This window comes from Mauremys reevesii, linkage group 8 (genome assembly GCF_016161935.1).
Source record: "Mauremys reevesii isolate NIE-2019 linkage group 8, ASM1616193v1, whole genome shotgun sequence".
Classification (NCBI taxonomy): Eukaryota; Metazoa; Chordata; order Testudines; family Geoemydidae; genus Mauremys; species Mauremys reevesii.
The window spans coordinates 84,172,923-84,187,502 of record NC_052630.1 but is presented as its reverse complement, the minus strand read 5'-3'; the positions used below and the strand labels follow the sequence as shown (position 1 = coordinate 84,187,502).

The 14,580-nt window shown below is 46.7% G+C and overlaps 1 protein-coding gene across 3 annotated transcripts in view; it reads right to left on the bottom strand.

Moving 5' to 3' along the window:
- Positions 1 to 11,094: 11,094 nt before the first annotated feature.
- The window catches only part of ADGRL4 (adhesion G protein-coupled receptor L4), a 110,877-nt gene continuing 107,391 nt past the window's right edge, over positions 11,095 to 14,580 (bottom strand). For 2 of the 3 annotated variants that reach the window (XM_039485386.1, XM_039485384.1), the window contains exons 16-17: positions 14,173 to 14,231; positions 11,095 to 12,629 (exon numbers count right to left, since the gene is read on the bottom strand). In XM_039485386.1, the coding sequence (XP_039341320.1) occupies positions 12,620 to 12,629; positions 14,173 to 14,231 (69 nt within the window). In that variant the 3' untranslated portion in view covers positions 11,095 to 12,619. The other variant, XM_039485385.1, reaches the window with a different exon arrangement.

The following is a 14,580-nucleotide window of genomic DNA, read 5'->3' as shown; positions in this document are numbered from 1 at the left end:
ATCATCCAGTAGTACTGTAGTAACTCACAGGTAAAGCATCAGAGGTCAGCTTGCTGGATTGGCACTACAAGGGCTGGGGAAGACATTGTTATGAGCTGGGTTAAACCTGTGGTGTGAGCATGCTCTGAAAATAGTTGTGAGAAAGTTAAAGGGCCACACCTAAAAGAATAGAACTGGCCGAGGAGTTTTGGATTACATGGGCAGAGGGGCTTTTTGCTGAGTATTATTTTGTACATGGGTGTGTGAGAGAAGGAAACTGAGGACAGACACGAACAGTAAGGCAACAAAGCAAGAAAGCCAAGTAGTAGCCTGTGAGCATGATTTATGACCTTGGAAAAAAGCTAGAGAGACAACTGTTTGGGTTGGGTATTGGCTAAAGAGGTTTGTAAGCTAAGAAACTGCTCTTTTTGGTCTTGATCCTTCCTGCATCGAAGCAGGACTTAGTGCATTTCTTTTAAATAAACAAGATTGAATAAAAACCACCACCACCACCAACAACAAAACAGATTCCATCAATTTCAGTTTCCACACGGAACATCCCTAGAGCCCTGAATTCTGACTAGTGGCTTGGGTCAAAAAAGGAAACAATACTATTGCTTTGTTGTCATTGCATAAAACCCTTTTCCAGGTGCTGTTCACCTGTCATGTCAGTACAGAAAACATAGAACAACTGTCACTTGTAATACTTCCCATAAGTATTGCTTGAATTACAAGGAGGAGAAAGGACTCTAAAATTTGCAATATGCACTCATGCCCGAATGGCTTAGAATGTGATTTAATTACAGGCATCGCTTTGCCGTGGCTCATGTATACAGTTTACAGAATCTAGATCATTGGCCTTCCAGAGATCTTACTAATTCAGAGACCACTGGCCTCTTGAAAGGCCAATTCACTTTTTAAAAGTCTTCAGGTTGCTTTTGACTGATTTTCACATTATTCACAAAGAGAGAAAGTACAGAATGTGCTTCGGTTCATCCTTCTCATTGCACATTATACCATATCGAGGTCACCTCTGTCTGATACACTTGGAGGGCGGTGCAGATCCAGAAGGAAGGCAAATACCCAAGCCATATGTCTCTGGTGGTTCAGTACATATTTAATATATATAATTTCTTTTAAAAGAAAGCAATATGTTTGAAAGAAAAAAGGGTGAAACCTAAGTGATAGTTCAGACCACATAGTACCATAAGCAAATGTCATAGGTGGTGCTGCTTGGGTGGTTTCTATGAGGCCAGTGGCTTTCAAGAGGCCAGTGGTCTCTGAATTAGTAAGATCTCTGGAAGGCCAATGATCTAGCTGGATCCTAAGATCTTTTACTCTTCACTTGTTATTGTAAACTTTTTCCTGCTGTGTCTGCAGAATTATTATGTTGGACTCAGTAGCTTGTAATGCTGTCATCCTGCTTGGAAGTGTTGCATACAAATCATTCATTAAAAAGGCAGAATATAGGATGTCATTGAAAGTTGATTTAAGATTTGTTTAGCTCCAGAGGAGACATCCTTTTCAAACTGCGATCATTTCATGCGTCTCTCATTTTCTCAATAGTCCATAAATTTGTTTTTTTTCCTTCTTAAACACAACCACCGCCTCATCATTTCCCTTTTCTCTTGTCATGTTCAATTTTCAGGTAAGGAACCAAGTGGTTCTTCAAGAGATGGTTTTACAGTATATCCACTTCATCCAAGAACTGTTTATTTTACTTTTGGAAACTTTAAATCATGGGTTTAACAAGATTGTTTTCACTACGCCCTCTGCATCACATTAGAAATGAAGATGTTACTCACCCTGTGCATTAACAGTAGTTCTTTAAAATGCATGTCCCTATGAGAAGATTTGGAGGAGGACTGTGAGGATTTCTCCTTCCTAGAGAATGTTGCACCAAGGTGGAAGAGCCATTAGAAACACCCGGATACCAATGTCCAGGGGGGTACTAAACTGGTTCTGAAGCAGGGCAAAGGGAACTCTCCATCATAAGGAGTCAAAGTTTGACTTCTTGGTTCTTTCAAGCCTAGATTTCATGGCTAGAGAGAAGTTGCCCTTCTGCGAAATGCACAGCTAGCCTAAGTGTAAGCGGGGGAATGGTCCCGCTATTGTGGGGAACTTTCCTGGCTTCTGTGCTACCCCGGTGAAGTGGGCTAGCGAAAGGATCTGAGTCCTCGCTCCCACTTCCTTTACCCAGAGGCCTCCCTGCCCTTGAGGACTCTCCTGTTTGGCAGAGTTCTCGTAGCCCCAACAAGACTGGGCCCAGGATTCCTGGGGGGCTCAACCCCCAACCCTGCTGTGGCCACCTAGGACAGGGGCTAAGGTGTCCCCACTCCGGGGTACCCTCTCTGCACTGGGCACCTCCCTGACCCACTGATTATTCCAGACAATTTAAAGCAAATACAAGTTGTTTACTTAACAATCAATTTGAAGAAAAGAATAAGAATAAATGGGAACGGTTACAGGGAAACACATCACCCTGCTCTGTGGCAGGGAACATTACAAACAGTGGCTCTGGACATCAAGGCACTTTGCAGTCTGTTCCTTGTAGGCCCCAGGCCTCCTTCTCAGGCCCTGGCTGTGCTGCAGGGATGCTGTGGGTGGGACACTTGAAATGGTGGTGACCACACACCTCCGGGCTTTGGGTGGTGGGATCCTTCTTTCCAGTGCCAGCCCCCCGGCAGGTTAAGGTCCCCCTCCCAGCCTGGCCTGCATGGACCCTTGGCTGGGGGTGTCTTTCTGTGCTGGGCTCTTTGCCCAAGGTCCCCCCTTGGCTGGCCCCAGTTGCTCACTACACCTGGCTCTCTGGCTGCAGCTCTGCTCCCAGCACAGGATCTGCTCTCCCTGGGCTGTGCCTGTAGCTCTCTGGCTGCAGCTCTGCTCCCAGCACAGGATCTGCTCTCCCTGGGCTGTGCCTGTGGCTCTCTGGCTGCAGCTCTGCTCCCAGCACAGGATCTGCTCTCTCTCTGGGCTGTGCCTCTGGCTCTCTGGCTGCAGCTCCGCTCCCAGCACAGGGTCTGCTGCCACTGGGCTGCTCCTCTCTCTCTCTGGCTCTCTCTCCGCTCCCAGCACAGGCTCTGCTCTCTCTCTGCTGTCTCTCTGGCTCTCTCTGGCTGCTCCCAGCACAGGGTCTGCTCTCTCTGCGCTGTGCCTGTGGCTCTCTGGCTGCAGCTCCGCTCCCAGCACAGGGTCTGCTCTCTCTGCGCTGTGCCTCTGGCTCTCTGGCTGCAGCTCCGCTCCCAGCACAGGGTCTGCTCTCTCTGCGCTGTGCCTCTGGCCCCTCTGGATCTGGCCCGGCTCTGCTCTCCAGCTCAGCTTGGGCCCCTGCTTTCTCCTTAGCTCGGCCCCACTCCGTCTGACTCCGGCACATTCCTGCTCACACGGAAGACGGGACCCACCCTGGCCTTCTGTCTTCCTGATTAGCCGGCCTGCCCTGTCAATCAGGCTGACCTGGAGCATTGGCCTCTTGCCATTGTTCCTGGGGACTGTCAGTCTCAGGGTCCTGATTTGCCATCGATCCCTCCCCTTTTAGTGCTGGGAGCTAGCAACCAAAACACCCCCACTGAATGTTAGTAAGGGGGCAACAGTCCCCTTACATAAGCAGTAAATGCACTTTGGGTGTCCGTCACTGACTGGGATGGCCTCTTTACATGAGAGGCAGCATTTAAACCACAGCAAATCAGGCACGCCCCTCACAGGGAGGATTTCCCCAGAGGGAACAGAACAAGTTTCTATAATCAAAAATGTGATTTTAAAAAATGTTTTTAAACAAATACTAAATGAAATACTACTAATGAACTAACTACTTAATTAAAGAAAACCTCTAATTTCTGTGGTAGACAAGAAGTGGAAAAACTAGCTCTGTCTCTGGCCAAAGCAGTTGAGAAGGAGCTGCCTGGGTGGTTTGCCTGAGCAGCCTGATATAGCCTTAGTGTCGGGCACAAGGATACGAATGGTGCACACACCAGCTGAATGGACACTGCTCATGAAAATCTCCAATTGTGGGCACACACGCACCAAGAGTGGAGCACCCATTGGCACGCTACTTGAAGAATAACATTTCCTCTATAAGTGACCCAGCCATCCCCCATTTCCATCTCTTCCCATGAAGCAACATCCATACTCTCCAGCAATGAAATGTTGGTTCCTCAAACTATGAGCCTACGGCTGCCACCCTTTGGATAGCAGAATTTGATTGGAGCCTGGAAAGAAACTGTGGGTCCTAGGTGAGAAAAGGTTGTATCAATGCTTAGTGTTATGAAAACTGCTTTGGATCCCTCCTTTGAAATTTCAGGGATGAGCAAAATGAGTAGGGTTTTCTGAACACTATGGGCCAAATCCTGAACCCAATAGGAGTTATCCTGCAGAACTGTGGGAATTCAGTGTGTGAGAGCACAACAGAATGTGGGAAGGAAGGCTGTGCTCTATTACAGCATGCACCATAACTTAAGTGAAGGGCAAAGCATGGTGCACTAACCCTAGCTTTCCACTAACAGCTAGAAAGCAGATGTGTGTAACCTGCCTTCTACTTTACTACCACGCATGCCAAATGTGCTGCAGATGCTGCTAATTTCTTTTAGCTCCTAACTCCTGGGTGACAGGAACCGTGACTTGTGAAAGAGTCACAGTGACTGCATGATTTCTAGATCTTTCTTGGGCATGATATTTTTGGGGATTTTGCTACTCCATCATGGTACAAATTTTCAGATTATGTGTTGTAACCTGATCTTTCACCACTAACATAAATGAGCTGATGCTAAACTACAGGGGGTTAAGATGAACATTTATATGTGTGTTGAGGGGGAAAGTAGTATTAGAGGGAAAGTATGTGCATTAATTAACAAATGAAGGAAGGGATGAAATTAATGATGTCTCAAAAATAGCTGAGATACCAAACTTAAAAAAAATCTCTTTAAAAAAGCCCCACTGTATATAATCAGTAAATGAGGAATAACTAATGAAAAATCACTACTGATAATGAGCAGATAAGGGAATACTGTAGTGGGAGACCATGAATATATGCAGATCCATTAGTACAGATAATAGGCATCCTAAGACCCTGATCATGCAAACACTTACACATGTGCTTAACTTTATGCACATGAGTAGCTCTATTTAAGTTAATGGAACCACTCATGCATAAAGCTGAGCAAATGCATAAGTGTTTGTAGGACTGGGATTTAGGTGCTAAAGGAGAGTAAACAAATTGTATCACTGATAATTATTTTTGAAACTCATGGGGAGCCAAGGAGGGACCAGAAATCTGGACACTGTATAAGCAATATTCCAAAAAAGGGAGAGAAGTGATTCAGGAAACTACTGCCTTTAAGTCAAACTTCTAGTCCCAGAAAAATAATGGAACACATATGGGGGGAGAGCATCACTATACACAGTATAATTAAATGATGGATATTAGCAACATGGATTTATAATGAACAAATGTTGGCAGACAAGTCTTACTCACAAATTGTTCAGATTGGCTTGGGTTTATGTGCACTGAAGGGGTTATACAAATACTTATGGTACATACAAAGGATTAAGTCAGAAGGAGATTTCTAGGGTGTTGCTGTAAGGATTGGTGTGAGTAAACATCACCTCAATGAAATTCACAGATGGTACTTGAGTTTGTGAGTCTCCACCATACCCTCCAAAATATTAAAGAGTAAGTACAATAGGAGATGAGAATACTTACCTACTGGAGGAGAAGGAGATACAGCAGACAGTTGCAAAATGGCTGCTTTAGGGCAGCAGTTGCTCGTATGTCACATTTAAAGGGCCAGTAGCTCCTCAAAAGGTATTCTGGGAAAAAGGTCCTAGAAAAGTGCAACCACACACTGGGAGATTTGGTGATAATCTCCAGGCATTCACAGATGAATCAGTGTAATAACCTACGGGCCAGACCCAAAGCCCATTGTAGGCAATGGAAAGACTCCCAAGGCATCAAAGGCTTTTGGATGAGACTCTGTGTCACACATTCCTACTGCCTGTCTGACTGTAAGGCCTGGTCTACACTAAGGGCGGGGGTCGAACTAGGGTACGCAAGTTCAGCTACGCGAATAGCATAGCTGAACTCGAAGTACCCCAGTTCGACTTACTTACCCGTCCAGACACAGCGGGGTCGAACTCCGCAGCTCCAAGGTCGACTCCGCCACCGCCGTTCGTGGTGGTGGAGTTCCGGAGTCGACCGGAGCGCGCGGGGAGTTCAAACTATTGCGTCTTGATTAGACGCGATAGTTCGAACTCGGAGAAGTCGAACTCACCGCGTCGACCCGCTCAGTGAGTATGGACCACAAAACATTTACAGCTATTAAAAACTACTAACAGTAGCAACCAAGGAACAGCTTGCTTGAATCTCTTCAAAGAGATAGGATTGTGTTTCACAAGGAAATGATGTGTAAACCTTTCAATGGAGAAGTTGTCTGTACAGGGCAGATTTAAGTGCTTCCATCTCCATTGAAGTTGGAGAGTGGATGCTAAATAAGGTCAGCACAGTTTGTATCCTTTACACATAGGGAGGTGTAGAGAGCTGCATGTATTGTGGAATGCTTTAGCAAGTTTGACATTTTTCTTTGTGTGAAATAGCGTGTCAGTACACTGAAGAGGGTACGGTTTCAATCCTATATCTACCCTAACGTCATTTGATATAAAAATAGATTTTCCAGTCTGGTTTGATGGGGTGGCATCTTCACTTGTGTGCACCAGAGCTGCCGAGTGCCACAGTGAGGGAGTTATGTGTGTCTGAATACAAACCGAAAAGAAGGAGCTCAGCCAGTGATGAGAAGCTGCCCAGCCCTCTCTCACCTTCCCTGGATGCAGGGCTGGCTCTAGGTTTTTTGCTGCCCCAAGCCAAAAAAATTTTTGGCTGCCCCCCCCAGCCCTGAGCTCCCACCCCTGCCCACCAGTGTCACCCCACCCGCACTCCCTGCCGCCCCAGCACTGGGCTCTCTCTCTCCCCGCCAACCCCCTGCCACCCCAGCACTGGGCTCCCCCCAAACATGGGATCTGCTACCAGCACACAGCAGCTGAGCTCTGGCCCAGCTGCGACTCTGTCCCCATGCAGGTGGAGCTGCTGGGCGGCGTGGAGTGGGAGAACTTACAGGTGGCGGTGCGGCTGCAGGGCGGCATGGAGAACACGACCCCCTTCCTGGGCTTCATGGTGCTGCTGGTGGCCGAGGTGGATCAGTTCGTGCTCACCACCCTCACCCCCGACATGCTGGCGAAGACCTGGAGAGCATCCTGGACCTGCTGCTCTTCAGCCTCACCACGCCCTGGCCCAGCCCCGGTGGGCAGGAAGGCGAGGATCTCTGGCTGCGAGGCTACCTGCTCAGCACCGACGAGCCCAGCTGGCCGCTCACCTCCACACTTCAGGAGCCCCTCTTGCCGCCGCTGCAGCCCGGGCTCGGCTCCAGTGGACCCCCGGCTCCCCACACACTCTGGGAAGGGCTGCCCAGAGGATTTAGGGGGCCTGGAGCAAAGCAATTTCGGGGGTCCCTTGCATAAAAAAGTGGCAATACTATAGCAACATGTATTTGGAAATGTAAAAAATAACTAATGAAATACATTCAAAAATTAATTTGTAAGAATTTGAAAATACACGAAATACATTATTTAAAAACATTAAATGCTTTAATGGTATGTAGACATTTGCAATTACATAATGGGTTGTTGCTGGTGCCAATGGGCTGTCGCTGCCTGGGGGTGGTGCTGCTGTTGCCCAGGCCTGGGTGGGGAGCTGGGCTCTTAGTTGCGGGGTGCCCAGCTCACAGGGGCTGGGCTCAGGGCTGCAGGGGGATGGGGTCGGGGGGGTGTCCGGCTTAGAGGGGCTGGGCTTGGAGCTGGGGGGGTCAGGGCTGTGGGGGATGGGGTCGGGGGGGTGCCCGGCTCAGAGGGGCTGGGCTCAGAGCTGGGGGTCAGGGCTGTGGGGAGGATGGGGCCGGGTGGTGTCCGACTCAGAGGGGCTGGTCTCAGAGCTGGAGGTCAGGGCTGTGGGGAGGGAGGGGGTGTGGGGGGTGCCCTTCTCAGAGGGGCGGGGCTCGGAGCTGGGGGGCAGGGCTGTGAGGGGGATGGGGTCAGGGGTGCCCGGCTCAGAGGGGCTGGGCTTGGAGCTGGGGGTCAGGGCTGTGGGGAGGATGGGGCCAGGGAGTGTCCAACTCAGAGGGGCTGGTCTCAGAGCTGGGGGTCAGGGCTGTGGGGGGGCTGGGGGTCGGGGGGGTGCCCATCACAGAGGGGCTGAGCTCGGAGCTGAGGTTCGGTGCGGTGGGGAGGATGGGGCCGGGCGGGGTCCGGCTCAGAGGGGCTGGGCTCGGAGCTGGGGGTCAGGGCTGTGGGGATGGGGTTTGGGGTGCCCAGCTCAGAGGAGCTGAGCTCGGAGCTGGGGTTCGGTGCTGTGGGGAGGATGGGGTCAGGAGTGTCCGGCTCAGAGGGCTGGGCTCGGAGCTGGGGTCAGGGCTGTGTGGGGATGGGGTTTAGGGGTGCCCAGCTCAGAGGATGGGGTCGGGTGCCCATCTCAGAGGCTGAGCTCGGAGCTGGGGGCTGGGCTGTGGGAGCTGGGGTCGGGGGGGTGTCCAGCTCAGAGGGGCTGGGCTCAGAGCTGGGGGTCAGGTCTGTGGGGGATGGGGTTGGGGGGTGCCCGGCTCAGAGGGGCTGAGCTCGGAGCTGGGGGGCTGGGCTGTGGGAGATGGGGTCGGGGGGTGCCCGGCTCAGAGGGGCTGGGCTTGGAGCTGGGGGTCAGTGCTGGGGGGGTGCCCAGCTCTGGCCCCGGCCCCTTACCATGCCGCTTACCCCCTCTCCTGGACAGCGCTGCAGCGGCGTGGTGTCTCCAGTGGGGCCTGAGTTCCCACTGCTCGGCTGCAGCTCGCAGCCCCATCCCCTTACCAGCTGAGACACCAGGGGATGGGGGAAGACGGAGGCGGGGGAAGCCTCCGACATACTCGTGGGGGGCCCTGTGGGGCCCAGGGAAAATTGCCTCACTTGCTTCCCCCCCCCCCCGGATGGCCCTGACTCTGGGAGCCCTTCTCGCCACTGCCGCAGCCTGGGCTCGGCTCCAGGGAACCCCGCCTCCCTCCCTCCCCGGCTCCTCACACACTCTGGGAGTCCCTCTCGCCGCCGCCGCAAGGTGAGAGGGGCTCCCGGAATGTGTGAGGAGCCGGGGAAGGAGGGAGGCGAGGCCTGGGATGCAGGAAGGGAGGAGGGGTCCTGCTGCCGCTGCCGCTCTGAGTCTCCGCAGGGTGGCGCGGCGTTTCCCTGAGTGGGCTGAGCAGGGCGCCGCTGGGCTGGGCAGGGTGCGTGGATCCTGGCTCCCGCGCTGACAGGGCGAGTGGCTATGCCAGGGCCAGCTCCCGGCAATGCCGCACCAAGCAAAAAAATAAAAAATAAAAAAGGGGGGGGCGGAGTGCCGCCCCTTAGAAAGTGCCACCCCAAGCACATGCTTGGAGGGCTGGTGCCTAGAGCCAGCCCGGCCTGGATGGAGGAAAATTTCAGTATTTTTGTGGGCTGCATTTTGGCTTTTAGATCCCACTTGTAAGATTTCCCAGAAAGGGACCGAGTCTTCCTATGTAGTAGGAGGGGGCCACTGCTCCTGAGTGGAGTCTTTATGTAGTAGGAGGGGGCCACTGCTCCTGAGTGGAGTCTTTGAGGGCTGCCACAGTACAAATAATAAATGATATTTGATGATAGAGTGGTATTGAAGCTGTGGCACCTGGGAAGAGGTGCCTGAAGCATTCTGCTAATATAGGGGCAGCGCTCATTCTGCCAACTGCCACCATATGCAGCAGTGCTCTTAACAGCTGGTCCAAAAAGAGCACTATGTGCTACCCACATAATCTGACCTGGCCACACCATCTTGAGGCAGAGGACCACTGTTGGGCTATTCAAGCCTCTCACCTCTAATTTAATAGACTACCAGGTTATCCATCCTGCTTTCCTTGCAGCCACACCAGAAAAGACTGAATTCAACTCCCTATGCAGTTAGCAATTTATCCTATGTACAAATGAGAAAATGGCCTATGTGAGGAGAAAACTTCCTACTTATGAAGAGTAGTTTGTGGCCACATGGCCCATGTACGGAATATCTATGTGTAAAAGTAGTACACAATCACTTAGAACTGAGACATGGGAGGGTATGGTATATGTAAATACTTACTTTGTCCACCTAAGTAACATTATGTCCTATAAATAGTAATAATGATCACTATACATTAACATTGTGCTGTAAATGCCCATGATTGCCAAGTGGGACTAAATAGTGGAATAAATGGGCACACTGGGATACTGCCATTCATGAAAAAAATTAGAGAGCTGAAAAAAAATTGGGAAAGTTTTAAGTGTAATTTGAACAATATTTGCGGTGGTGGCGGCACATGCTTGTTTCTTCACAGCAGGCAAAGATTACAGGTGGTCTATTCTGCAGTACTTCTCTTGCAGTCTGAAGCTTCCAAAGCTGGGCTGGCTGTGAGGATAATTATCTCCTAAATGCTGCAGCTTCTTTGAAATTCACTTTCAATTCAGTGAGGAATGGAGGGGAAGTAATTATTTACAGAATGAACAGGTCTTTCTTAACCTAGATCTTATTTATAATGTTCTGTAGCACATCTCCAAGTATAACAGTGAACACAAGCTTTCATTGGTTTAGTAGAAACAGTCCCTCTCTTCCAGCCAGCACAATTTCAGAGTTGAATCTTAACATTTTATTTTTATCTATCTCATTCACTGATTCCCCACCACCACCACTGAACCCACTTTGATGTGCCACACTTTCAAAAGCTCTTAATCTGTAGATCTCAAAAGAGCTTAAATCAGTCAACTGGTAATCAGCTGGCCTGACAAATAGGTCATGCAGATTTCTCATTGGCACTGCAGTTAGTTCATGTTATACAACTCGCTGGAGTATGAGCTTTCTTAGCAAAGCCATAGATAATGTGTAGGTGGTGTTTTCCATTTGGATATTTCTGTTGGTTACATTCTATGCTTTGGTTTTGGTGGAAGCACACAGAAATGAATTTTATTGTAATTACTCTGAACCCAGAATAACATTTCTTAAATTGCATCTGAAGAGCCAGAAAGGTACATCAACAAAACACACAGACCCTGAAATATGATTTGACATACAGAATATTTATGTGGTACACGATTTATTGATTACACCCTGTCATATTACAGGACCTTTGCTAGTTTCATTATTATTTCATTATTGATTAAAAATGCGTTTTTTTATCATGATTTTATTTTGCCATTTAGTACACATCAAAGAATAAAGCAATATAGTTTGACCGTGTGGTTTTATACCTATTGTAGTATACAGTATTCTTCATTTGCTAAGGGTCCAATTCTACAAAGACTTATGCATGTCCTTAAGGCTGCAGGATTGGGACCTCCATGAGAAATACAAGATCTTTATCCAGTATGGAAAAGTCTTCCAAAGAGCTCAATAAAAATCAAGTCAGTTTGTCAGTGACAAACTCATTGGTTACCTGAATACTCAACACTAATTCCACTGCACGGAAACTACTCAAGTGAAACACATGAATCTAAACATAATTAAACAAATTAAATCATAGGAAAATGGTCAGTACTCAGGTAGCTTAACCTGGGTAATAGCTAATTTCCAAGAGATTTGGGGAGCAACTAGAAAGTGCGATGCCAGTATCCCCTGGGAACTGAATCAGGTTCAGGACTCCTGTCTGCGCACAGTTCCACCAAGCCAGGAACCATCTCCTCTCTTCCCTATCCTGTTGGCTCATTCAATGACAGCCATCTTCCACCTGTTGCTGAATCCCTTCTCCCACTCTCAGCCCAAGAAGCAACAGTATGTACTTGCCACAGAGACTGGTATAGACCACAGAGCAGCTGAAGAACAGACTGGTCACCAAAGTTGGTCAGGAAGTGATAAACTGGCTGCCTCAATGTGTGGCTAAGGGCCAATTTCAAATGTTCACAGTGGTAGATGCCTAAAGGTGAGGGAAAGGCTTATTCTGGAAATAGTATTGGAAATGAGAAACCTGTGTGGGATGGGGCATGTGTTGATGAGGTGACTGATGTGCCCTGTACAATTATATTTATCCTCAACATTTAGTGAGGACAAATATATTAAGGTCCTAAGATTTAAGAACTCTAAGAGCCACATGATAGATCTTCTCTTTCAAGCATGGATCTGTGAGGAAAGTAAAGTATCAGAGTAAAGATGCGACTCGTGGATTGGACAGCAGAGTTTTGCTCTAAAATATGTTCTTTAATTATAAAGTCCATTGTAATGTAAACACTTTGTGGGATATTTTCGTTCAAAGGTACTTTTTCAATCTCCCTGAGCATACTGAAGTCATTATGGAGTTAGTAGAGGTGTTTCTTTGCCCAGACAACCTTAGCACAGGTTACACATTTCTATATGAGATAACAGATGATGCGTTAATAGGTATTCCTGTGAAAACACATATGTAAGTGATATGCATCTGTATATCCCCATAGCTTAAGGAGAATATACAGCTAGCAAAACAGATGCAGCAAAACATTCAGGCCAAGTAATATGTTAGCTATAAAACTTGTTTCTTTATTTCTTTAAACGAACTAAAGGAAACATGTTGAAAGAATCAGACAAAACAGTTCAGTTTATTAACATATTTTACATACAGGTGACCGACAGTAATTACTTCTCTCTGAAAAAAAAAATGAAAAGAAAATTGCCACTTGAATTTTCCAAAGAAGATTTTGACAGAAACATACAATATGTTTAATGAGAAATGTACTGTAAGTAAGGACTTGTATGTAAGGAAAATAGACAAAAACCAAGCAAATTTGACCATTGCTAAAAAGCCTTCTTGGTTATAAATAAAATTATTGAGAAGTGTTCTTTATTTCAACAGAAAAAAAGATAGTAGTAGAATTTTATAAACAGATACATATTTACACAGCCCTCTACCAGTAATGGTACTGGGCCTGATTCTATAAGGTGCGAGGCACTTTCTGAGAAGGCAGTGAGAACTGAGGGGTCTCTGCACCTCACAGGACCAGGCACTTAAAAGGATGACGTGACAGCAGACCTTATAAGAGGACAACATTGGAAATGCTGAAACAACATGTTTAGGCTCCAATCGTGCAAAATGTACATGAGTAGGCCCATTGACATCAACAGAATCATCACATGCTTAAAGTTAAACACATGTGTAAGTGCTTGCAGTATCTGGGGCCTGGATGGAAGACTATTGCATGTCATAAAGGAAGCAAAGGAATCTGCTATATTTACAATATATTTTACACTGAAACTAAGGCACATACCCTTGCATTTACACTTGCATTGATTTGCCCATGTAACTTATGCGCCTGCATTTTAGTTTGACAAATAAGGTCAGGATCCTCAAAATGTGCACCAGATGACAAACTCATGAAAACATTTCTTTTCCTAAACCTTCTCAAGTCACAATCCTGGACGTAGTAGATATCAATCTTTCAACGGTTAAATAAAATCAGCACCAAATTCTTGTGAAGATATTCACAAAAGAAATTGGACTTACAAAATGTCTAGTCCACATTATTTTATTAGACCAGACCTCAGAGGAATTCCTTACAAGTTAAAAAAAAGATTAATATATATTTGGGAGGGAGAAGAGAATTATATGAAACCACAAAACATTTTAAAAATCTACTTTAAATTGAACAAAAGCTTGGGCTGAAGCAGACCTGTATCTATGAACACTTTAATGGAACCCGTTCCCTGTAGATGGTAATATACAACTTTATGTGAAGAATCTCATTACCACAAAAAAGGCAACAGGAATGTTTCCACTAGCAAAGTGATTAATAAAATCTGCTGTGCCGGTTGGTTTTTTCTCTCCCTCTTTCTCTCTCATGAACTGCAGATATTTCTAATATTAGAAATAAACCCTAAACTATGAAAAGTCTCTAGCATCTTTAGCAATTCTACTCCTTTTCTCTTCTTGTTTATGATATTTGTTTTACAATAATTCAGCTTCTCTTGTGTATGTATACCGATTGTACACAGTGTAGTATAAACACTGTGCATGAGTGCACATTTAAGTACAATGCCTATACTGGAGAGATAGCTATTGAGTTAAGAGAGATATCTGTTCACTAGGTCATTTCATATTTTCACAGTGCTACATTTTCTGAAATAACAATAATAATGCCTGGTTTCCTCCCTTCTTCCATTGTACTGCTCATACATATTTTTCTTCCATTTACCTTAAGCAGCTGAAACAGCAAGGAACATTTTTGAACAACCTATAATATTCTTCCTGGATCTGAAATGAAAAGATGGGATTAAACATGACCAATTTATTAACAGACTAATAAAGCCAGTGTTCCATTTTACTTGGTTTTAAAGGTGTTCAGTATTGAGGTACTGGTTTTGGCACTAGGAAAGGACACCAAAGACTACATAATCTCAGAACTGGAAGGTGAACAGTAAGCCCCAGGTCAGATCCTAATTGAAAAGAATGAAGGCCAGATTTATTCAACCTTTTACATTATTTCATAGAGTAGTTGCACTGTAATCATTTTTGACATTGAAATGCATTGTTTTAAAAACTCTAAACCTGTGAGAAATATCTGAGAAGATAAGAATTTGGGATGAAATTCTGGCCCCTCAAT